General features: G+C 44.8%; 1 protein-coding gene across 1 annotated transcript; it reads right to left on the bottom strand.

Moving 5' to 3' along the window:
• Positions 1–276: 276 nt before the first annotated feature.
• Positions 277–22,317, bottom strand: C8A (complement C8 alpha chain). Its single transcript, XM_064719964.1, has 11 exons — positions 22,092–22,317; positions 19,946–20,042; positions 18,891–19,035; positions 17,053–17,197; positions 14,694–14,883; positions 12,625–12,825; positions 11,086–11,326; positions 6,707–6,835; positions 5,941–6,098; positions 3,683–3,905; positions 277–842 (listed from the first exon to the last, which is right to left on the bottom strand). The coding sequence occupies exons 1-11, from the start codon at positions 22,196–22,198 to the stop codon at positions 691–693; spliced, it is 1,788 nt and encodes a 595-aa protein (XP_064576034.1). The 5' UTR covers positions 22,199–22,317; the 3' UTR covers positions 277–690.
• Positions 22,318–22,991: the final 674 nt, after the last annotated feature.

The following is a 22,991-nucleotide window of genomic DNA, read 5'->3' as shown; positions in this document are numbered from 1 at the left end:
TTTATTTATTTATTTATTTATTTATTTAAAAATCCTCATCAGCTTGAGCTTACATTCTGAAAGGATGCTTCAGCATCTTTAGGCTGAAGCCTTCTCCATGCAGAGCAGCATATGGCTTTGCTGCCAAGGCAGCCCTGGCCAATATGCTGGACTTACAGATCTGACAGTGCCAACTTACAAAAGTTTCGTGGTACATATGTCAATACCAACTGCATGGATGGTGAGCTTTTCCTGTGTTTCCCAAAGGAAAATACATAAACTGCCTGGGAGTCAAGCTCAGTTGTGTAAACACTCGCAGTGAATTTATTTCATGACACGCTGCAGCCCGGCAGTCACCCGGCAGCTCCTCCTCCTTTGGGTGGGTTGTGTGGCATCTCCTGTGCTGCAGCAGGGGTGCTGGGCACTGGTGAGGCAAAACCATCACATCTGGTGGGGCAAAACCATCACATCTGGTGGAGGTCCCATCTCATCTGGTGGGGCAAAAGCATGACATCTGATGGGGCAAAACCATCACATCTGGTGGGGCAAAACCACGGGAGCACTTGGTCAGGTTTCACACGGTGAATCCAGCAGATGCAGAACTGCGTCCCCGGTCAATGATTCCTCCCAGGGGTTAATTCCATCACACTCCTGGAGTATTTCGGGCCCAGCCCAGGTTCCAGAGCTCCCCATGCCAGGCACGTTGTGCTCTCAGCAGGCTCTGCTCTGGAGGTCCCTGCCAGCACAGGGCTGCCCGCCGTGCTGCGGGGCAGGGTTGGAGCAGTGCCGGCTGCGCCGCGCCGTCCCCGCCTGGCACGGGGACCAGCCCGACCAGCAGCTCCAGCGCCCGTCCGTCTCACCACCTGGGACACACAGAGAAAGGGAAAAACAAACAAAAAACGGAATGTCAGGTCTGGCTGAAGCTTCTCTGGATATCGATTCCCTGCTCTATGGCAGCCAGGCCCAGGCTGTTGAGATCAAGGCACTTTGAAGCCAGGGGAGATGAATCAACATCACCCCAAACTGTAGCCATGATATTTTCTGGAAAATCCTTTCCTTAGGATTTTTTCTCCTGAGAAGCTGAGAGGCCTCAGGAACAAAATGTAAACAATGGTTATCTGCTGCTGTGGAATGCAACAGGTGCATCTGTGATTGGTCTCATGTGGTTGTTTCTAATTAATGGGCAATCACAGTCAGCTGGCTTGGACTTTCTGTCCGAGACACAAGCCTTTGTTATCATTCTTCTTTTTCTATTCTTAGCCAGCCTTCTGATGAAATCCTTTTTTCTATTCTTTTAGTATAGTTTTAATATAATATATATCATAAAATAATAAATCAAGCCTTCTGAAACACAGAGTCAACATTCTCGTCTCTTCCCTCATCCTTGGACCCCTGTGAACACCACCCCACCAAACACCAACAGCTCTTTCTTGTCCATCTCATCTGAAACCCTCTGGTTTTCCTTTCCCAAAGCACAGCTCACAGCTCTCTCAGCAGCAACTTCCTGCCTCTGACCAAGGCAAAGGGACAGAAGTCCCCTAAAGCTGTGGGGATGTTGTGGAAAGTCCCTTTGGAGATGGGTCATTTCAAAGCTTTTTCATTACAGTACAGACTGAGTTGTCAGGAGTGGTCGATACTATGGATTATGGCGGTGCTCCTGAATGATGGGAATGCTTGATGGCTGTCATTTACTGTCGTTTTTTATTTACTCATCTGGCCTTCAAGCCTGGCTTGGGCACTTTATTAATCCAGACAGTGCAAATGGATGTGTGTGCTCTTACTTAGTGCTGGCTGGGAAGCTGTGTTTTCCATCTGCTGAAACATTGTGCTTTTAAAAAACAAAATTAGTTTGGTCTTAAATTAGTTTTGCTACTGAAAATTTGAAATTAAAAATTTACCATGAGTTTAGAAGTGTGCCTGTCCCCACTGTTGCTGAAATCAAGGGGCACAGGGCTGGCTGGTCCAGTGCTCTGCTTTGGTGGCAGGTCCTGGGCTTCCCAAGCAAATTCCTGAGATTTGGAGACTACTTAAAGAACCTGAGTTTTTTTTTAAAAAAACACTTTGCAGTCATTGAAGCCAAGTTTTGGCATTCAGCCTCACAAACCATCTCCCCAGCTCTGCTCCAACTCCCTGTCTCATCACAGCTTTGATTTCCCACTGGTGAGACCCCAGTGATGAGCCCACGGCTGAAGGCCTGGAGCTCTGCCTGGTGGAACTGCTCTGAAGATGGATTTTTCTGCCAGCTTCATGTGCTGAGATTTAGATTTTTTTTTTTTTTCTTTTTTGTCATCATGAATCAGGACAAAAATATCCAGAGAGAGCTGCAACTTTTTTTGGAAATGAAAGAGCCTGTTCCGACCCTGGCTTTTTTTGCTACCCACTTAACTTTTTAGGATAGTATAGAAAGTGACAAAGAAAACATAAATATAAGCCTGTCACTTTGGAAATACATATTTTTTTCACCCCAAAATAGACACTCTAGTCAAAATGCATCCCAGGAAGGGGTGGGAAATCTGGCAATGTACAAAATCTAACAGTTTTTTACTAAAACAGCTTTTTTGATGGTGAGTTGTGTGAGCAGTTCCTTCACCTGAGCCTTTCCCCTTCCCTCCCTGCCAGCTGAGGTTTGTGCTTTCCCCCTTGGAGCACCCATCCTTAGTGGGATGCCACAAGCCCTCTAGAGGCTTGATTTAATCCAGTAATTAAATTTATTATTACTATCTCTATTTATAGTAATAACAAATTACAGAATGGTTTGGATTGGACGGGAACATCTCATTCCAACCCCTCTGCATGGGCAGGGACACCTTCCACTATCCCAGGCTGCTCCAAGCCCTGTCCAACCTGACCTTGGACACTGCCATGGGACAACCTATGCCAGGGCCTCACCACCCATACAGGGAAGATCTTCTTCATATCCAACCTAACTCTGCTCTTTTTCAATTTAAACCCATTCCCCCATCCCCTGAGCTGTTTGACATAACCTGTCAGAACTCAGTACATCCCTCTGGGTGTCCAGAGTTGCCAAGGACACCTCTGGGGGCTTGGAGACCCTGGCACGCAGCCCAGAACACCTGGGGATTTGATTATGACCCCTGGAGCAAGTTACCAGCTTTGTATGAGGACCTGAAAGTCACAGAAGTTTAAATAGTATAATATTAAAATTATCACAGGGTGAAAATGTAGATTTTAGGATTTTTGGAATGGGGGTTATGGGGACAAGATGGCGGAACTTGGGTGTGTCTAGCCTTTCTCCTTTTTCTTCTTGGTCTCCATTTTCTGCAGTGATGTTGGCACTTTGGGATTGGTCTAGAGTAGAAGAGCACTGTCTAACATAGGTGATAGGTATTGGGAATTAAGTGTAAATATGTTATATATAGTTTGTAGTATAAAAAGACAACACCACCCTGAGTGCGGTCAGAGTGCCTGTGGCTGCCTTGCTGAGCAGACCTCGGCTGGGCAGAAAGATAATTTTATAGATAAGAATTAATAAACAACTTCAAGACTGAAAACTGAAGAGCTCTGACTCATTCTTCAGCCGTGCAGGCCGAAACAGAGACATCCTGCACATCTCGGGGCAGCAATTAACAACCAACAACCCAAGATAACCCAGCCACAAAACACAGAAGGGATTGACGTGTGGATGCCAGGAGCTGTCGGTTTAGCCACGTGGAGAGGGAAATCCACCCCTTTGGGCTCTCACCTGGGCGCTGGGTGAGCTGGCAGGCGGCTCCTCGGTCCCCAGAGCGGCAGTGGCAGGAGCAGCTGTCCCCCAGCAGCATGGGCTCCCCGTTGTTGAGGCAGGGCCTGCAGCGGCAGGGGCTGAATTCCTGCAGGAACTCACCCAGAGCCCTCCTCAGGTGCTGCTCCTTGCTCTTCATGTGGCCGAGGTTGCTCCTGCGCAGGATTTCGTGGATGGGCTGCAGCTGCAGGGATGGAGATGGATGGCATGAGAACAATTTCAGCTGGGCATCGACTGGGATGCTGTGACATTGCTGGATAAATTCAGGACTCGGGGAAAAACTCATTTGTCTTCCTCGACAGCTGCATGTGCATCATGCAAATGTGGTGCTGCCCCAGTGAGGAGCCACTGTTCCAAAACCTTCCTCATCTTGGGGGCTTGTGTGGGATTGGCTTTTCTGGACATGCTTTGGGGTTTTAGTAGGGATTGGAATGATAAATTATAACACCCCAGTAAGCCCATTTTTTGGACTGATTTCTTAGTGCTGTCACAGTCCCTGGGATTCTTGCATGCTTTTTGCCTTTTTGAAGAAAATGTTTTGGTAAGAGCTTTGGACAGAGGGTATCATCAAAATTTATTGCCATCCTATCCCTTGCAGTGGCCAGATTGTGAAATACCCAGTAAATGCTGAGAATGAGGAATTTTGCCTATATATCTTTTGCCCTTTGATGTAGTGAAATAATACTGTCATCTACAGCTTCGGGAATGTAACTCACTCATCATATTTTCCAGCAGCAAGATCCAGTTCCTATATACCAGTCAGCAAAAATAGTCCAGTCTGGGCAGCAATTATAACTTGCCCAACTGAATATTAATATTCAATGAGTATTAAAGCTAAAAACTTGGGACTGTGTGAGGACACTTATTTACATTTGTCCATCGATGCTTCTGGACAAATTCCCCCTGTTTAGGCCAGGAATTTGTTCCAGGGAAGAGCTGGGTGTCAGCTCTGTGAGAGTGATTTGGGGGGAGTATCAGGATCAGCTGGGCTTTGGGAAGAGCTCTTGGGCAAATTTGCACAAGCCTGTTTGACAAACTGAGGGGACTGCAGATAAGAGCTGCTGGAGTGGCCCCTCTGGTTGCAGGGAGCTCTGGAGAGGTCAGTGCATGGTTTACTGGAAAATAGAAAGGTCAGAGCATGGTTTACTGGAAAATAGAAATATCAGTGCATGGTTTACTGGAAAACTGCAAGAAATCTTGCCCAGAGTTGATGGGAACTTGTGCAAAAAGGTGAATAACCTGCAGCTGGAACTGAAAGCATTTCTCTGTTATCAGATCTTTCTGCTGCTGCCCAGGAAAGTTTGCACAGTCCTTCTTGCCCTGCCAATAACACAGATAATTCCCAAATCCATTTTCCCTTCTCCCACTCTCTGTCAGAGCTTTCAGACTTGCTTTCAAATTAAGACAAGAGGGATAGAAATGGCAGCATGTCCCTGCCATGACAGAGATCCTTCCCTCACACTCCACAGCTTCTCCTGGAGCAGGCTGGTGATCTTGGCATCTTGGGGTACTTGTGGTCCTGCTGACCACAGCTGAGGAGTTGTGGCCACCCCCTCGTGCCTCTGCCAGCTCAGCCCTGGAATATTTGTTTGTAGGATCACTCTTTTCTGTCCCTTTCCATCCCCTCTGCTTGCACCCATCTCCTCCCCCTCAGAAGCCCTATAAGATGTTTCACTGATCTTCCCATTTTATGGGGCATCCAGTGAAATAAAAGGGAAAATAGAGCCCTGCTGATTTTTATGGCCACAGACCATTTTTTTAGAGTGTGGAGAAAGGCAGGACCCACCTGACAAAGTAGCCAGGAGCTCCCTGCTCAGAGAACTCCTGGAGGGGGGCTGTCTTTGCAGAGCTTTTGCTGGGTAACAAAACACCTTCCCCAGCCCCCTGTGAGTGCCCTGCTCATACAGGAGGGTGGACAGCATCAGGGAGAATGCCAGGGATGAATACAACTGCAATTCATTGTGAAGCTGTTGGGGAACACGTCAGAAACTTAACCTGGCACTAATCCAGCATTAAGCTCCTTGTCTGTCTCCCTGTGGATGCAGTCAGTGGGAGATGTACTCCCCATTGTGAAATGAATAAGAGGTTACCAGATCAGTGGCCCATTACATTTAATCTTGTTCTGTGATGGGATCACAATAAAAATACGAAATGATCTGCTCGACTACACTTTCATTCCTTAGAGCAGCAGAGTTTCTTCAACTGCAGAAAAGCCTTACCTGGAAATCAATAACAGCAGGATTATATTTTAATGACCTGCCCCAGTGACGATACATTTGGCCATCCCAACTCTTCAGGAGCCCTCCACTGGAACTGGTATCTCCCCCTCTAATCCGGGGAATAATATCTTCCACAACTGCACTGTGGCTCCCAGCATCTGCAGAGTGGAATGGCACAGGTATTATTCAGCTGCTGTTTCCACAAAAAAAGGCTGCAGAAACTGCTCAGTGGAGGGGAGATCAATTGTGCTGTCAGGGGCTGCCTCCCAGGATCGATGTGAGCTCAGTGCTCCCTGCTTGTGGGGTGAGCCCTGCCACCTTATCACAGGGTGACAACTTGAGCATCCCAAATCCTCTAAGCTGATAACACCTGAACTCCTCCAGCCTTGGTTTCTGGGTAGGACATGGGCAAAGGGTCACACTGTCTGTAGCTCATTAGGAAATGTACAAATCTGGGGGTTTCTGCACTCTTTGAGTATTTTTTAGAGTCAATTTTGACTCAGTCTGTCACTGCTGTGGACTGCAGCCTCCTAGCCACCCCACAGCCTCTGTTTCTAATCCAGATATATTGCTGCATTAATTCCTGCTCTTTTAAGAAGGGATCAATACTCCTGGAGACATGAACCCAAATTTTCTGTAGTCCCACCTTGCCTGGGGGATGGTACCAGAGCTCCCTTCCTCACGCCTTGTGTGACCTTACAGAAATCTCTGTGCCCAAAACAAGTGACCCAAGGAGCCTCAGGAGACCCCAGCCCTGCTGCTGTACCAGTATTCAGGAGTCCTTTCTGTTTGCAGTCAGAGTGTTTCAGGCTTACTCCCAGATCCAGGTTCTCCTTGCTGGCTGTAATGCCAAGGGACAGCCCAACACAGGCACTTATCTGCTCCATGCTGATGGCTGCAAAGCAGAAAGCAGACAGGTAAATCCAGTGATTCATGTTATTCCTTTTCCTGCTTCTCTTTTCTATCATTGAAGAAAAGATTCAGTTACTTTCATGGCTTGTATTTTGAAGTCAAAAGGTATTTTGGGCAGAGGACACTGGAAAACCCCAATATTTTATTGGGGTATATTGGACCTATCATATATGAAGTGTAAAAATATTTTCCTTAGAAAATATTAGAAGAAAGTAAAAATCTTAAGGCTTCAGGCACTGTTTGATCTATATATTTAACAACAAACTTTGGTTTTTTTCACAGACTAACTCATCACTAAAGCCAGGAACAGCAGCTGAAATCAATAGATCCTCACTAATTTTCCTAAATTCGGGATCTGAATTTAGGAAATCAGATCATTAATGGTTAAAAATCAGATCAGTTTAGGAATCTGATCATTAATGGGTTAAGCAGCACCTTCAGGAGTACCTTAGGAAAGGTGTGTGTGTGCTGAGAGCTGCCAGAGCTTTCCTGCCTGCTGCTGCCAGCTCCACCACCACATACATCATGAAAATATGTAACTGGAGAGCCATGAAGCAACTGCAGAGGGGAGAAGGGAACTAATGAGGTGGTTTCACCAAGGTAAGCAATGTGCATATTTCATACAGCCTGGTTTTATGTAAGCACTTCAGTGTGCTGCAAATATAAGGCCGTCCTCTTTAGTAGTTAAAAAGTCCATTGATTTCAGTAAATGCAGGTATTGTAAATAACAGGTAACTTTTATATTGCTCTTTTTTGTCAAGAGGACCTTAAAGTGTTTTCCAAAGAAGCCTGGTGATGCATAGGGTGGTTTTGAAAGAGGTCAGTGGGGTTTGTGTGTTGTGGTTTGATGGTCTGAAGTTGAAACCTGTGTCCAAGTGCCACCCTGGAGCACTGTGTGCTGAACAGCCTCCCCTCAGCACTGGGGAGCAGGGCCTTGCCTTGTTGTGTTTAAAATATTGCCCAAACACTCATGGCTCTGTTTTTGTGGGATTATGGAGTGGTGTGGGTTAAAAAGGGCCTTTAAGGTCCATCTGGTCCAGCCCCTCTCCCTCATGGGCAGGGACATTTTCAACTACACAGGTTTGTTCAGAGCCCCATCCAACCTGGCCTTGAATGTGTCTGGGGATGGGGCATCCACCACCTCTACAGGCAACAGTGCTTCACCAAACTCATTGTAAAACGTGGCTTCTTTAATCTACATTGGCCTTCTTTTAGTTGAAAACCATCCCCCCTTGTCCTGTCACAACAGGCCCTGATTAAAACCTGTCTTTTTAATGTCTTTTAAGCACTGGAAGGTTGCAGTGAGGTTTCACTGGAGACTTTTCTTGTCCAGGCTGAACAACCTAAATTCCCTCAGCCTTTTCTCACAGGAGAGGTTCCCCTCTCCTCTAATCAGTTTTGTGGCCTTCTCTGGACTTGTCCCACCAGTTCCATGTCTTTGCTGTGCTGGGGACCCCAGCAACACTGCACATGGGGCCTCACCAGAGGGGCAGAATCCCCTTCCACCACCTGCACATGGCCTTGCTGGACCTCATGAGGTTTCCAAGGGCCCAGAGCTTGCCCAGATCCCTCTGGGTGTCACCTGCAAGCTTGTTCCCTTCTTCCCTCCCTACAGGAGAGGCTCACTGGGACACAGATCTGCTCCTCGGCCTGGTGGATCCAAACCCTGCTTAGGAGCTCACCGTCCTGAGAAAAGGCCTGCAAACTGGTGAGAGCTGAAACAGGCTCCAGACCTGAGTTGGGAACTGCATCCCACTGCAAAACTGGGCCCTTGAGAAAGATTAAACGTGTTGCACTCAATTACTTGTACTAAACTGTTCAACAGTTGTAAACACAGTGGGTAAAGTTCACTCACCCAAAGCAGCATGAGTGATTGCTTATCTTGGTGCTAGAGTGCCATAAAATTAAACTTGAGGAACACCCTGATTAATTGATTTGCCATGGTTCCTGTTGAGTAATTGTGTTCAGCGAGGGGCTGTCGATACCATTCGCCATTGGTCGTGGCAAGATCGAGTCTTGATAAATGAAAAGTGGTTATCACTGCAAAAGGGTGGCCTCAGTAAATATTAGTGCTTGAGGGGGGAGCCCTGATAGGGTTTTTTTTTTGTTTTATATGATATAATTTGCGATAGTTAAATGTGCTCGAGTGATAAGATTTACTGCTGCATTTTGAATTAATCAGAATATATGAAGACTCTTTCTAATTTACTCCACGCATAATGTTCCTCCCATAAATGTTCTTGTAATGTGTGAACACATTATACTGTTTTCTGCTAAATAATAGAACCATAACAATCTATTTTAAAAACAAGTAATGAAAAATATTGATGGCAGAGCAACGAGGGACCTCGCTCTGACATATGTATTTATTTCACTCATGACCACATCCATATAAGCCCTTGCAGCCTGAAAGCTGGGAATGGGTCTGGCAGCAAAACTGCAGCCCTGAGCTCTGCACTGAGCTGTAGATACCTAAACACAGGAAGTGATTTCATTTTCAAAATTCAGGTTTCCTAAATGCTCAAAGTCTGAGCCAGATGCTCAGTGGCCGCCTAAGCTGTGTCTCATTTAGGGAGGACTCAGCCAAGGGATCTTTCTCCTGAGTTTGTGCTTTAGTCACTAGTGTATTTAAAAAATGAATATTCTGTGTTCCAGAGCCTTTAGCAAGCAGCCTGAGGATGCAGTGGTTGACCTAAAGCAGCCCTGTGGGGGCTCAGTGATGCATCTGCAGAGCTTCAGACTCATCTTAGGAAGCTCTGATTTTAAGACTTGAGCACTTGTATCCTGATCCTAACCATTCCTCAGGGAAGGAGGATAATCCTCTTGCAAACACAGCCTCCAAGCATGGCTGTGATCAACATTAGAGAAATCAGGGCTTTTTTTGCTAAATGCTTTCAGACAGTGGCATATCAGACACTGCAGGTGGGTCCTTCTGGGTCAGCACTGTGTGACACAGAGCTCTGCTGGCTTTGTAAGGGTGGGCTTTCTGGCAGAGCCTGGATTAGATGAAAATTACAGAATGGTGCTGCATTAGAATGAAAATTGCATCTCTACTGGGGTGCATTTTTGTCTTTTGCTGGACTTCAGTATCCTTCTTTCCTAAGATAAGGCATCTTGTAGCAGTAAATCTCCTTATATACACAGCAAGCACAAGATAAAGTGAAATAATAGCCTGCCTCCACATGCTCTTGATTAATTCTTCCTCTGAAATTGGCAGTCTGCTTCCTGAAGACTTGCTTGCCAAGACCTTGTTCACTTCTATATCACTCACCCTTCAAAGTGAAGGAGTAATTTGAAGAGGCATCATGTTTCCAAACATTGGAGGTTCAGGAACTTGATGAAAATTCTCTCAATCAGTAATTTCTTGTGGAAAATTTGGCATGGTTAATGAGCAATATGGAGTGCATAGTTATCCTAATGCTGATGTGGCCCAACCATTTCAGACCAGAGGCAGAATCTGGGACAGAACCATGAAAATTATTGAAATTACTGAAATTACAGCAATTTGCACCTGTTGTCCAAGATCACAATTTCCTTCTTCATCAGTGTCTGGCCTGGAGTTACCAAGGCAGTGGCACCCTCAACACAGCAGTGATGGCCCTCAGGGAAATGGGATCTATTGTTGACACATTACAAATGTTGACAGCCTGGTTATTGAGCTAAAATCCCATATTATTGTTCTATATCCCGTGTTTTTTGATTAGGAAAAATGTTACATTTTTGACTTGCTAGCAATGGCAATTCTCAGGCTCTCAGTGTATGCAGTGGGTGTTTTGTCTAACTGAGATTTAGAGGTAGGGCCCTCCAGCCTCATACACTCCAATTTGTTGAGAACTGGAGCTAACAGGGGTCTGTTAATCTCCAGATGTGGCACTAAGCAGAGTGAAGTGGCAGAGCTATTGCTGAGTGCAGTGCAGTATTTCCATTTACAGAACATTGTGGCCCTTGCTATGAACAGGCTGAAATGTGAGAGGGCTGATTTACTGATCTCTGGGTGGCTCTGCAGCCTTCAAGCATTCCTGGGGAACAAAGATAACAAGAAATAGGAGAAGATTAGCAAGAAATGGAGAAAATGATGCTCAGGTTCCTTCTTAATGACCAAACCCTTACTCAGACACTTCTGAAATCAAAGCAGGAACCACCCAAGCCACGTGGCCAGTAATCCCACTAGGGTGGAAATACCAGGTTTAAAGCAGAAAGCTGAAAACAGAGGATATATTTTGATTTTCTGACCTTTTCTTCGCATCTCCTCCTTATTGATGACAAGGATGTACTCAAAGACACCACCCATGGTGCCAGATGTCATGAAGTGGGTGCCATAGTCGTTGATGAATTTGGCATACATGCCATAGTTGTAGGTGTCTGGGAGCTCCTGCAGGGAGAGCAGCACATCTTCATCCAAAACTATGTTGTCCCTTCTCATCTTGAAGCGGGCTGTCTGCACCTTGGTCACGGCTCTAATGAACCCAACCTCCTGCAGGTAAAGGAGAGAGGAGCTGCAGTCAACATGAATTTAAACAAGTGAATTTCTAGGCTTTACGCTTGCAGGGGAAAGCCTGAGTCTCTCACTGTCAGTGCATGCATGAAAACAAGCCTGATTTAAATGAAATAATGGTAATTCTTTTTTTAAAATCTCTTTCTGATTTGCTGTGGAGGTGGAGGACCTTGGGGGGTTGGATACTATGGGTGTTTTATTGATGTGTGAATATGATCAGAGTTGGGCTCCACATAATTCCCCTCCATTCTCCGTTTCTGCAACTTCTTTTTCCAGTTTCCTTTCCATAATGTTTATTCCCTTTTTTACTTATTTCACAAACTAAATGAATAGCAAAGAACAGGGGTCAAGCCCAGCCCATCAGAGGGGAGATTCCTTGGCCAGAAAGGTGCTGATGGAGGGAGAATTTCCTGGATATACCACCAGCTCCAAGGCTCCACCTCTGTTTTTGCCATTGCTTTGCACAAGTCTCCCCTTGTGCAACACGAGCAGCCCTTTAAATGATTCCTCCAATAACTGATCATTGTTTAGCTGCAAACATCATGTGAGTCTGGACAAGGGCACAGTAAATACTATAATGGTACTCATTTCAAACAGCTTTTAAGGGCATTTTAACTCGGAACACCATCAAAGTAATTCTTCTTTATTGTTTTCTGTCAGCAGCCCGGAGAGAAGTGGAGATGGGGCACAGTAAATGTGGGAAATACCAGCACTCATGTTATTAGATTGGAAAGAGGTCATCCCTGCCAGTCCATGATGCAAGCCCTCTGTGAGAAGTACACCCTATTATCAGGTGCTATTTTTTTCAGTGTGGTATTTTAACCTCCTGTTAAAAGTAGCCTATTTCCCCGTCACGAGGCAGCTCGTATTAATTTGAGCAAGATATATTTGCTACTAGAGATCATTCCTTGAAGATAATTGTTTTGATCAGCATCTTGATATTCCCTCCTCCCTCATTGTCACTTTCAAGCATTTTTTTATTTATGTGCTCAATGTAGCCATGAAACAGGATGGGGTGAGATGACATGTGCCGTGGCACTCCGTAATTCAATTTTATTCCCACTCCCTGTTTGCTGAAACATACCAAGAACAGCAAACAGGATTCCTAACGATCATACATTTGCAATTACATGAACAAATTAAGGTACAATTACCCTGTGTTAAAAAATGCAATTGAGAGAATAAACTGACATAAGTTACAGCCAGACCATGCCATGCACAGATGATACGACTGGAGCAGATGCATCACTGATCTGCTTGGTTTGGTTTTTTATTACCTTTGCATCATATTGTGTGAAATTCTTCAGGGATCCTTTGCCACCTGATAAAGTGAGGCCTAGGTTTAGCATGACATCTGAACCTCCAGGCCCAATTCCAATGTTGAAGCCTGTTGTTTTGGATTTATCACTTTTAAGGGCGTCGAGCAGGTCCTTTGAATCGTCGTAAAACTCAAAAGCAAATCCAGAATCAGCATGAGCCTAAAATGAAAGGAGCAGACATTAATTTTTCAGGGGCTTCCCTTCCTTTTTAATCTCTATTTCTTGAAGGAATACCACTGTTAAAGCCCATGATGCTCCTGACAGCACCAGCACTGACTTCAGTGAGTGTGGAATAAGGAATTAAGTCCTGTGCCATTTCATTTGGAAATATGTGAGAAATGTGGATAAAGCCAAGCATTTTGCTTCTTCCATCTCCAAGCAGGGGAAAGGTCTGTGTTTAGCCACTCAAAGCCAGAGCTGGTAATGGTAGCTATTAAGACAGCCTGACACTTCTCATTATAAAACCTTCCTTCCAGTTCCTTACAGCTCTGCCAAATCCTAATAATTTGGACTGAACATTTTTTTTCTCTCTCCAGCCTGCTTCTGGATGAATTTATTTAGGAAAAGGAAAATTCAACATCTATTTACAATGGCAAGGCTAGAAAACAAACATTGTTTTGCCTGTGTTTTAGAGAAGTGACCTTTTCCTTGACAGCTCTGCTTTGCTGGCACGTGGAATCGAGCAGCTCTGCTGAGCCTGAGCTCTGTCATTTGCCAGCTCTGTAAAAAGCCAGCCGCATTTTCAAACTGGGGACTAAGGGACTCTGCCTGCTGCGAGGGCATGAAAACTACTTGCATTGAGTAGTATTTCCCAGGAATAATGTGTTTTCATTCATTCTTGTCAAAAAACACAATAAATGTTTAACAGCGTGTCCAAGGCACCCACTTAGGATGTGGGAGACCCAAACTGAATCCTTGCTCTGCTTGGATCAGTGTCCAACATCAGACATGACCTTACAGACTGTAGGTGTTGTGATCCCTGGTGATGGGTTGCAGGATCCCTGTCTCACTCAGAATTCAGATTTATGCCATGCCACAGACTTAAAATGCTTTCAAAGATTGAACCAGCAGCATTGTTACCATTTTACACACAGCCAGCTCAGTCCCTAGAGAGGTGCAAGCTCTACAGCTCAATAATAGCAGAATTTAGAGAAAATTTAGCATAATTTTTAGAAAAATTTAGACCTCTCACTTGGCTCTGCCTGGGCCAGAGGAAGCAGTGGGGATGCCTGGGTGACACAGCACGTGCATTCCTTGAGGCGCCATAAACCAACATTTACACATCGAGTGCCTGCTGGGGTACCTTAAAGACAACTGGAGATGGAATGTACCTGATATCTTTGTGGAAAGTTGTTGGAACCCAGGAAATTCCTCTGGCTGCCCTGGAGGACTCGAGACCCTGCCAAGGGACTCAGAGACCTTGGCACAGAGCCCAAGGCCCCTGTGCCTTTAATCTTGACCCATGGAAAAAATTACCAAGTTTTATATAAAGAATTACAAGTCAAGAAAGTTTAAGTAGAATGGTAATGAATTTATCATGGGGTGAAAATGTAGAATTTTGGGGTTTTAGAACGGGGGTTCAGGAAGCAAGATGGAGGAATCTGGGTGTGTCCAGTCCTTTCTCCTTCTTCTTCTTCTTGGCCTCCATCTTCTGCTGTGATGGTGGCACTTTTGGATTGGTTTAGAGGAGAAACTCACTGTCTAACATAGGTGATAGGTATTGGGAAGTTATGGTAAATAATGTACATGTAGTTTTTAGAATAAAAGATAACACCAGTGTGCCTCTGTCTGTCCTGCTGAATGGACCTTGGCAGCCCAGAGAAAGAATTTTATAGATAAGAAACAATAAACAACCTTGAGAACAAGAATAGAAGAGTTCTGACTCCTTCTTTGACAGCCGGGCTGGGAAAAGAGACTTTCTAACGCATCCCAGGGTCACTGTGACCAGCAGAAATCCCGAGAGGAAGTCTGGCTGTTTTGCTGAGGAATTGCTGCTAAATTTGGCCTCCTGCAGACCAGGAACTCACCAGGAACTGGTACAGGTGGAGGTTGTAGGGCTTGCGGAAATACTTCTCATCATCCCCATAGTGCAGGCGCTCGCAGGCGGCGTCGTAGCGCAGCTCCCGCCACTCCCCGTTGTACACGTACTCACAGAACCCTCCAAAATACCCCGGGTCATAAATGTTCTGCCTCCCTTCCTCTGTCAGGATGTTGTACCTTGGAGAGAGGAGTGTGAAAAGTGCATTTTATATGGCTCTACGCAGATATTTTCTATACGTATTATGTTGTGTTGATTAGTAGGGCTGTATTAACGTTTTAATAGTATGGCAAATGTAGTTTTGTAGTTAAAATAGGAACTATGTATGTGGGATGTTTTTTTAAGAAAAGAATGAGGTACTCGCACCAGATAGCCACAGGACATCCAAATCTTTCAGAAAAAGAGAATTTATTGCTCTCTTATCAGAAGAAACGAACTTCTTCCTGCCTTGCTCAGCCATGAAGACACCGTCAGGGTTAAGAGGAAGAAATTGACACTGACAAGACTGAATCCTTTGTTTGAATGGAATTTATGCATCATGTATGAGATGCATGAATATTCAACAGGCTATTGCTTTTAAGGGTTAATCCTCTGTTAATGTGTGTCCTTTTCTGGGCTTATTTTGCCCAGAAAAAGGTACCTGGACTTCCATAACTCTTTATTTCTATTGTCTCATATTGTCCTAATCCAAACAGTCCAAATTATTATTACTCTAATTAAATTACTAGTTTTATAACCATTTTATTACTAATTAACTTTAAAAAATTTAAAAACAAGTGATGGGCGCTTTTCACAAGGAATTTATCCATCACTCTGGTTTTATTGCCTTGGTCTCTGTCACAGGTTCTCCTGTGACACCAGGTTATCCATTCTCAGGCCTCCTGAGGAACTGGAATAGAGCTTAAGGCGGGGTGGGGTTTGTTATCTCCTTGCTGTCTCCTTCCCAAAGTTACCAGGAGGCAGACAGCCATTTTATTTCCAAGGCATTCCTTTGGGCTCACATGCAAGAAATGGAAGAAATGAGTGAAGTTGCCCAGCCCCTCCCAGCAAGCACAGCTATGAAAGTCCCAAAGTCCTGGAATTCCTCCAGGTTCCTCTTGAGCCTAATGCATCTCATTGTCACAAAGTGCTTCCTGGCATTCTCTGCAATTATTTTCTGTCTTAATTTAATCTCTTTCTTTTTAATAATGGTCCCGTTTCTCAGGGTAGTTAACACCCTCCCTAGACATGAAGCCTGTGCTTTGCCAAGTCTGTCACTTATTATTTCCTTATTCCTCCTTCTTCCTGCTCTCCAGCCCTCACAGCTGCTGCCCTCTGAAATCCCTCCTATTACTTAGTATTCCATGTAATTGCATGGCCCAAAGTGAAAGCTTTATTCAAACTAGCAGCAGCGCTGCTCTTCTCAACAGGGAACCATCTTTAGGACTAAGATAGCAAATGCCACTGCTTTTGTGTGTTCTGCAGGAGAAACACTCCAGAGAGCAGAATTAAACAGGGTTCTCAGTGGTAATTAATGCATGCCTTGTAAAACTTTTGATGGACCCTCCCAGGCCCTGGGCCAGGGTGACATTTATCTCATGGACCCCAGAGAGTGCTGGATTGAGCTGATGGGAAAGTTACACAATGGCTGGCTCCATCCTCATCTTGCAGCCCATGTTCATGAAATCCTAGAATGGTTTGGGCTGGGAGGGACCTTCAAGATCATCTCATTCCAATCCCTCTGCCACAGACAGGGCTGTGTTCTCCAAGGGAAACTGGGCTTGGTTAAAACACAAGGTTTTCAACAGAAGTGTCACAGTCACAATTTGTTTTTCAGTTCCATTTTATTCTGGATTTATCTTTTGCCTGTATTACCTAATCAAAATTTGAAACTGAGCAGGGAAACATTTTCCATGGATAGGAGTATTTACATATGCTCGTGTGGAGCTCAGGCTCTCTGCCTTGAATCTGTGCTCTGAAGTCCTAAATCCTGGAGCTCAATCTCCTTAAGGGTGAATGCCAGCAGGGTGCTGCATCTCCAAAGTCTGCTGTTTGCTTTAGTCTCTTACCTTTAACAACTGGAGGAAGCTGTGAGATAACTGGGATCTATTTTTTCAGGAGTAAAAAAGGGCATCACAAGCACTGTGGTCAGGCAATAGATCTGAGACAGAGGATTGAAATAAAAGCTGGAATGAACCCTCATTGCCACCCATGGTCACTTGGGACAGCACCTCCCCTTTGGGTACAGCCCCCTATCAATTCATGGATCACTGCTATCCATGGATCACTGCTATCAGTGAGGAAGAGCAATATAAGAAACATAATCCTGTTTTGATTGCGAGAGGAGCAGCTATTGATTAATTACTCACCCTTGGACTATTTTTTCCACCCCTGGGATTGGGAACAGATGTTCACAAGGGCTTTCAATATCTTCATCCTCACAATTATCCTCATCAGAGCCATCTCTGCAGTCCCAGTCTCCGTTGCACACGAGATGCCGTTGAATGCAGCGCCCTAAAGTGCACAGATGCAGGCGGTGGCTTATCCCCCCTCCAGAAATCCTGGCTGCCAGCTTGCATTGATTGTGCTGTTTTTCACCCACATCTCAAGGCCACAAGAAGTCATGCTGCGTGTTAAGCACAGCGTTATTCCATGGGGAATTGACTTTTCCAAGCTTCTGGGACCTAAACACAGCACAGAGTCCAAGCTGGCCACTCCCATGGGCTTCTGTCAGGTGAGAATCAAGGAGAGGTCACCTCCCTGCCCTGACTTTATTTTCTAAAATCACACTCTTGGAAAGTTGCTGTAGGAATAGCTTCACCCCTTGGCTTAAGGATGTCAACTCCATCTTATTAAAGTGCAAGGTTTCCTCTTCCCATTGCAGGAGGCATTTGGGGAGTTTATTGCTATAATTAATTGCAAGAATGGATATTTGCAGGAAAGGCAATGTGGAAGGGCTTTTGCTTCTGGGAGTGTGGAGAAAGCCTTGAGGAGAGCACTGGCACTGCTTAATTTACCCCAGTGGAGTGATGATAACCTGCTCCAGCTGATAAGCTGGTCACAGAGCTGGCCTGTGGCTCCAAATTTTGATTGAATTTTCATTAAATGCTCAGGAAGGAAGTTTGAGCCATTTGTGTAGAAACAAAAACCTGTCAAGGCTAGTCAAACTTTCAGAGAACAGCCGTTTTATATCCTGATCCTCAGAGCTGGAGGTGGCTAAAAATAACTAAATCACCCCAACAGATTGCTGGTTGGATTGATGACTGAACTCTGTCTCTAGCAGGGGAGAACGTGGTGTGCTGTGGGAGCGGAGGGGAGTGTGAGCACACAGCACAGCACTTGGAGCAGAATATTCCTACTCTCTTTGTTCCACTGAAGCATTCACATTCTCCATGCCACACAGCCTTCTTTTCTACCCAAATCTGAGTGCAGCATGGATGGGTTTCTGTAAAAGTGGGGGGAAAAAACACTGAAGAGGGGAAATTCCCTGCTTTCTCTTGTACTGGTTCACCCTCCTGCTGCCCGGGGCAGGGGGCTGATGCCCCCAGTATCAGAACTCAGTACATCCCTCCGGGCGCCCAGAGTTGCCAAGGACCCCACCAGAGGGGCTCAGAGACCCTGGCATGCAGCCCAGAGCACCTGGGGATTTGATTATGACCCCTGGAGCACGTTACCAGCTTTGTATGAGGATCTGAAAATCACAGAAGTTTAAATAGTGTAATAATAAAATTATCACAGGGTGAAAATGTAGATTTTAGAATTTTTGGTATGGGGGTTATGGGGAAAAGATGGAGGAACTTGGGTGTGTCTAGCCTTTCTCCTTCTTCTTCTTGTTCTCCATTTTCTGCAGTGATTGGTTTAGAGTAGAAGTGCACTGTCTAACACAGGTGACAGGTATTGGGAATTAAGTGTAAATATGTTATACATAGTCTGTAGTATAAAAAGACAACACCACCTCGGGGGCGGTCAGACTGCCTGTGGCTGCCTTGCTGAGCAGACCTCAGCTGGGCAGAAAGATAATTTTATAGATAAGAATTAATAAACAACTTCAAGACCAAAAATTGAAGAGCTCTGACTCGTTCTTCAGATGCACAGGCCGAAACAGAGACATCCCGCACATCTTGGGGCTGCAATTAACAACCAACTACCCGAGACCCCAGGAAGGACCAAAACCTCTTTGTCAGGGCTTTGTGCCTGGGTCACTCACCCGTTTCCTTGCACTGGAAGTCCTGCCCACACCCTGGTGGCCCTGAGCAGGGTGTCTCAGCTCGGCAGGCTTGCTCATCCCAGAGGTGCCCGGCGCAGCGTCGCCCTCCGAACTCTGCCGGCCGCTCCAGCCGCCGGTACCGGTGCTGCAGAGACACAGCCACGTGTGTGACACACAGACATCCCCTCCACAGGCCACAATGCAATCAAAACTATCATTTTCATAGGTATTCCTAATTTATGTGTGTGTGTGGCTTGAAGACTTCGTGCGTGATAAAGGCAGGAAGGTCAGCAGAGAGTTGAGAGATCAGGTTTGCCTGGAGTTCGTACATGTGAACTTAGAATGGCTGTTTAAAAAATATCTCTGTTTTATACCTTGGAAAAATATGGCATTTTTCCAGCTGCATATGCTTTGTCCTGCAGTGCACCAGGCTCAGATGGACACAGACACTAATTACAACACTGATCCTGCAACATTTTTGATGGATTATTAATGAGAATTGCTGCTCTTTAAACTAGGAAGGGAGGGGGGAAAGAAAGGGAGAAAAGCCATATTATTTACTGATAATATATTGTCTATAAGCACAGGAACAAAAAGGCAGGGGTAAGATAAAAAATTATGTCAGGTATGTGAAAATAAATTCTCAAACTATGAAGACATATGTGAAATGTTATAAAAATATGAGAACAGGAGCTGATGCATGAAGGCTGCTTCTTATTTCTTTTTGCTGGACTATTTGCATTAAGAATCAGGGGATACTTAATTAAATCTGAGACAGAAAAGGAAGAAAGTCTTGGGCAAGTATTCTGGCCTGATTCTTCCACCATTTGCCTTGATTTTGCTTTTCCTGTTCTGCTGCCTCCAATGAATTTATTCCCCAGTTTACACCAGGGTAAATAAGAGCCTCTCTAGCAGAGGAGCATTTCCATCATATTTGGATGAGTTTACTGGCTGCTTCAGAATGATGAATATGTATAATATATATAATTAATGTGTGTACATCCTCATCACAGACACATCTGAAGATAAATGAATACATTACAGCGGATCCTTACTTTTTTCTCTTGGCAAGGGAAGCAATCAGTCCATCCTGACCACTGGCTCAGCTGACAGTCAACAGGAGCTGGAGAATTAACATCTCTGCTGCTTCTTCTAGGGAGGGGAAGAAAGAGTGCTCTAAGGTCTTTGAAGCTGTGTTTTGAGAGGGACTGAAGGCTACAAGGGGGAAAAATATCTCAGTGTGTGTGTTTTTCCACCAGGAAGCTGGTTTGTAGGAAATGGGAAGCAACCCAAGATGTCCCATCCAAGTATTCACCATCAGAATTGAGCAGGTGCAGCACCTGGGGATTTTGTCTTGGGATTCATGCTCTCCCAAGACATCTTTGCCCTTTCCAATAGGTAGATTGCAATTAAAAGAATATATATATTTTTTGGGGTTTTTTTTAAATGTGACCAATCATCCTGAGTAAACAGAAGCAATGTCGTGAAGAGACGGGTTTTAGAGAAAAGCTAATTTTTTTGCCTTTCTTTTCAGAAGCACATCACAATCTCCAGGAGCAGGGATGTTTATCACTACTGAGCCTGTTTTGATGTCACTTTCTTTACACCCATGCGGGCTCATGGTCAGGATTTTTCCTGGCCAATGTGAAATCAGATCCTGCTTTCCATGGGCTTGGTGGAGAGCTGGGAATTGTTAGAGCACCAACAGTGCCTTGTGCTGTGAGAACAAGGTACAAAGGACCTTGACCAAGAAATTTGCTGGTTGAGTATTTCTAAAGCCAAATATACAAATTCTGAGAAGAAGAAAATCACTAAAGGAATGTTATGAAAGGAGAAAAGGGCAAAGGTATGGTGTTGTGGTGGCTCTTGGGTCGGACTCTCTGCACATACTCTGAATATCACTACACAACAGCCAGAAAACACTTCTCCTGCCTCCCAGCCCAGCCACTACAATCTCTAGTTCTGCCTCTACTCTAAACCTTCATTTGTTTGAGCCATTTCTTTGTCTTAAGGAGCAATCTGTGCCATGCAAACACAACCCTGCATTTGCCACAGCCTTCAAACCATTTTAAAGGTTTATTCCTAGTCAGAACATTATTATTTTTATTATTATTTTGGTGATTAACTAACGAGCAGTCTTTTTTGTTTACAAGACTGCAGTCCAAAGAGAAATATTGATAATAAGCAGAGGTGTGGACCTCATGGGGGATTCATCAGAGGCTGGGCAAGAGAGATTTACTGAACAAGTAAGGGAGCCTGTGGGTGCAGATCCTGTGGGAGGTGAAAACCCAGAGCCTGCAGGAACCCAGGGCTGGGGGACATGCAGGTATCAATGCCTTTTTGCTGTGACAGGAGGATTTGTGGGCTGCATCCTTCAGCACTTCCCAAAGTACTTAATTGGCTCACCTTCGATTGGATTTTACATTTACCTCTTCATTACTCTGCCTTGTTTGATAAGTTCATCAAACATCAAAAATCTTGTCTTTGTTCATTTTCAAAAGGGATTATCGGAATAAGCCTTCATAATTAAGTGTATCACTGCCACAGTTTTTTCCTTTCTGCCGTCTCCTTGTCTCCATGTTCCAATTATCACTGATACCTTTTTTTGATCCTCCTAAATCATATTTGCCTTTACAACAAGCTTGAAATTAATAGCTGTAGAAAAAACCCTCCACCCATTTTCCTATCATGACACTGTAGCTTTAGAAAAAATGTAACTTGTTTATTCTTTTCCTTCAAAGCCCAAGTGACACTTGGATAGGTTAATAATATTGTTCATGGGGAAAAAAAAAAACCTGAGGAATGAGGATCTGGCTTGGACTGAAAACTGGGTTATTCACGTGCACTTGTTAGCTTCGTGTTGTCGAGTGTAAAATAATTAGAATGCAAAAGAATATGAAAAATATTAACTCATAAATCATCCTGTATAGAGAATTCATTTCAAGTGCCCAAACCCAGCCTGCTAATTTTGGTAAGGAAGTTTAAGAAGGCTTAATAGTCATCTGTAAAAGGAAAATCATTGTGCAAACAGTTCCTTTAAGAAGGAATTATGATGCTCAGGCTTTGGAGAGCTGCCAAGTTTTAATTTTTTTTTTTTCCCTGGTAGCTTTGTGCACATGCCTCGAGTCAGGACCAAACTGATGGGCTGATTGATGTGCTGGTAATTCCTGCATGGAAAAGAGGGGAAGGGACCAGACTTACCTGTGGGAAGGCAGTGCCTGGAGCTCCCTGCACGCCTGGGCTGGTGTCAAAGCCAGTGAGCACACAGTCAGGATCCAGGCACAGAGCTGAGCCAGGCCCCACCACATTGCTCTGCCATACGTGGATGTTTGCTGCAGATCAGCTGCAAAACAAAGCTTTCAACTTTTCAGGACTGCTGGAAGGAGCATGGAGCCCACCAGGCTCCAAAATGCTGCAGTAAATCATTGACAGCAGCACAGATCCAATCACAAAGAATCAGGACACATCCCAGAGGCCTTTGCCCTTTTGGAAACAAATTCCCAGTTTTCTGGCAAGGAAATATATTAAACTGTGCAACTGTTTCCACATTAAAGTCAATCAATCCTATTGCAGCAGTGTGATTCTTACCCAGCCTGCGCCCTCCTTTTAATTTGAAGGAGGAGGAAACTTGTGTTATTTCCCACTGTGACTTCCCTGTAATTTTGATGTGTCTGGTTGCTGACCAGGGAAAAGCTTCCCAGTACAGCAAATTGGAGATTAGCACAAAATTGTGTTATGAGGAACGTGTACCTTGCAGATACACGAAGGAAATGTCAGTTCAGCTTTCTCCCCTCGCCAGCCCCACGAGGCAGTTTCCCACCTCTAAAGCTGATGTGAGTGATCAACTGGCTTTAGGATGGCCCTACACAGCCACTGCAATGTGAAAATCAAATTCCTTGTTTTCTAAAGTGATTTTGGAGGAGAGACATCCCCTACATGTGAAATTGTTGTGGACACCTTGTGCAAACCCATCTGCTCGTGGTGGCTCTAATGCTTTTAGCTGGGTGGAATCTTAGTGGATGTGCACAAGTGTAGGAAAGCAATACTACAGAAAGCAAGAACACCACAGGATACTTATTTTTAAGATAATAGTCACCAGGT

Source organism: Zonotrichia leucophrys, chromosome 8 (genome assembly GCF_028769735.1).
Source record: "Zonotrichia leucophrys gambelii isolate GWCS_2022_RI chromosome 8, RI_Zleu_2.0, whole genome shotgun sequence".
NCBI lineage: Eukaryota > Metazoa > Chordata > Aves > Passeriformes > Passerellidae > Zonotrichia > Zonotrichia leucophrys.
The sequence above is the reverse complement of the archived record's forward strand: the minus strand, read 5'-3'. Positions and strand labels throughout refer to the sequence as shown.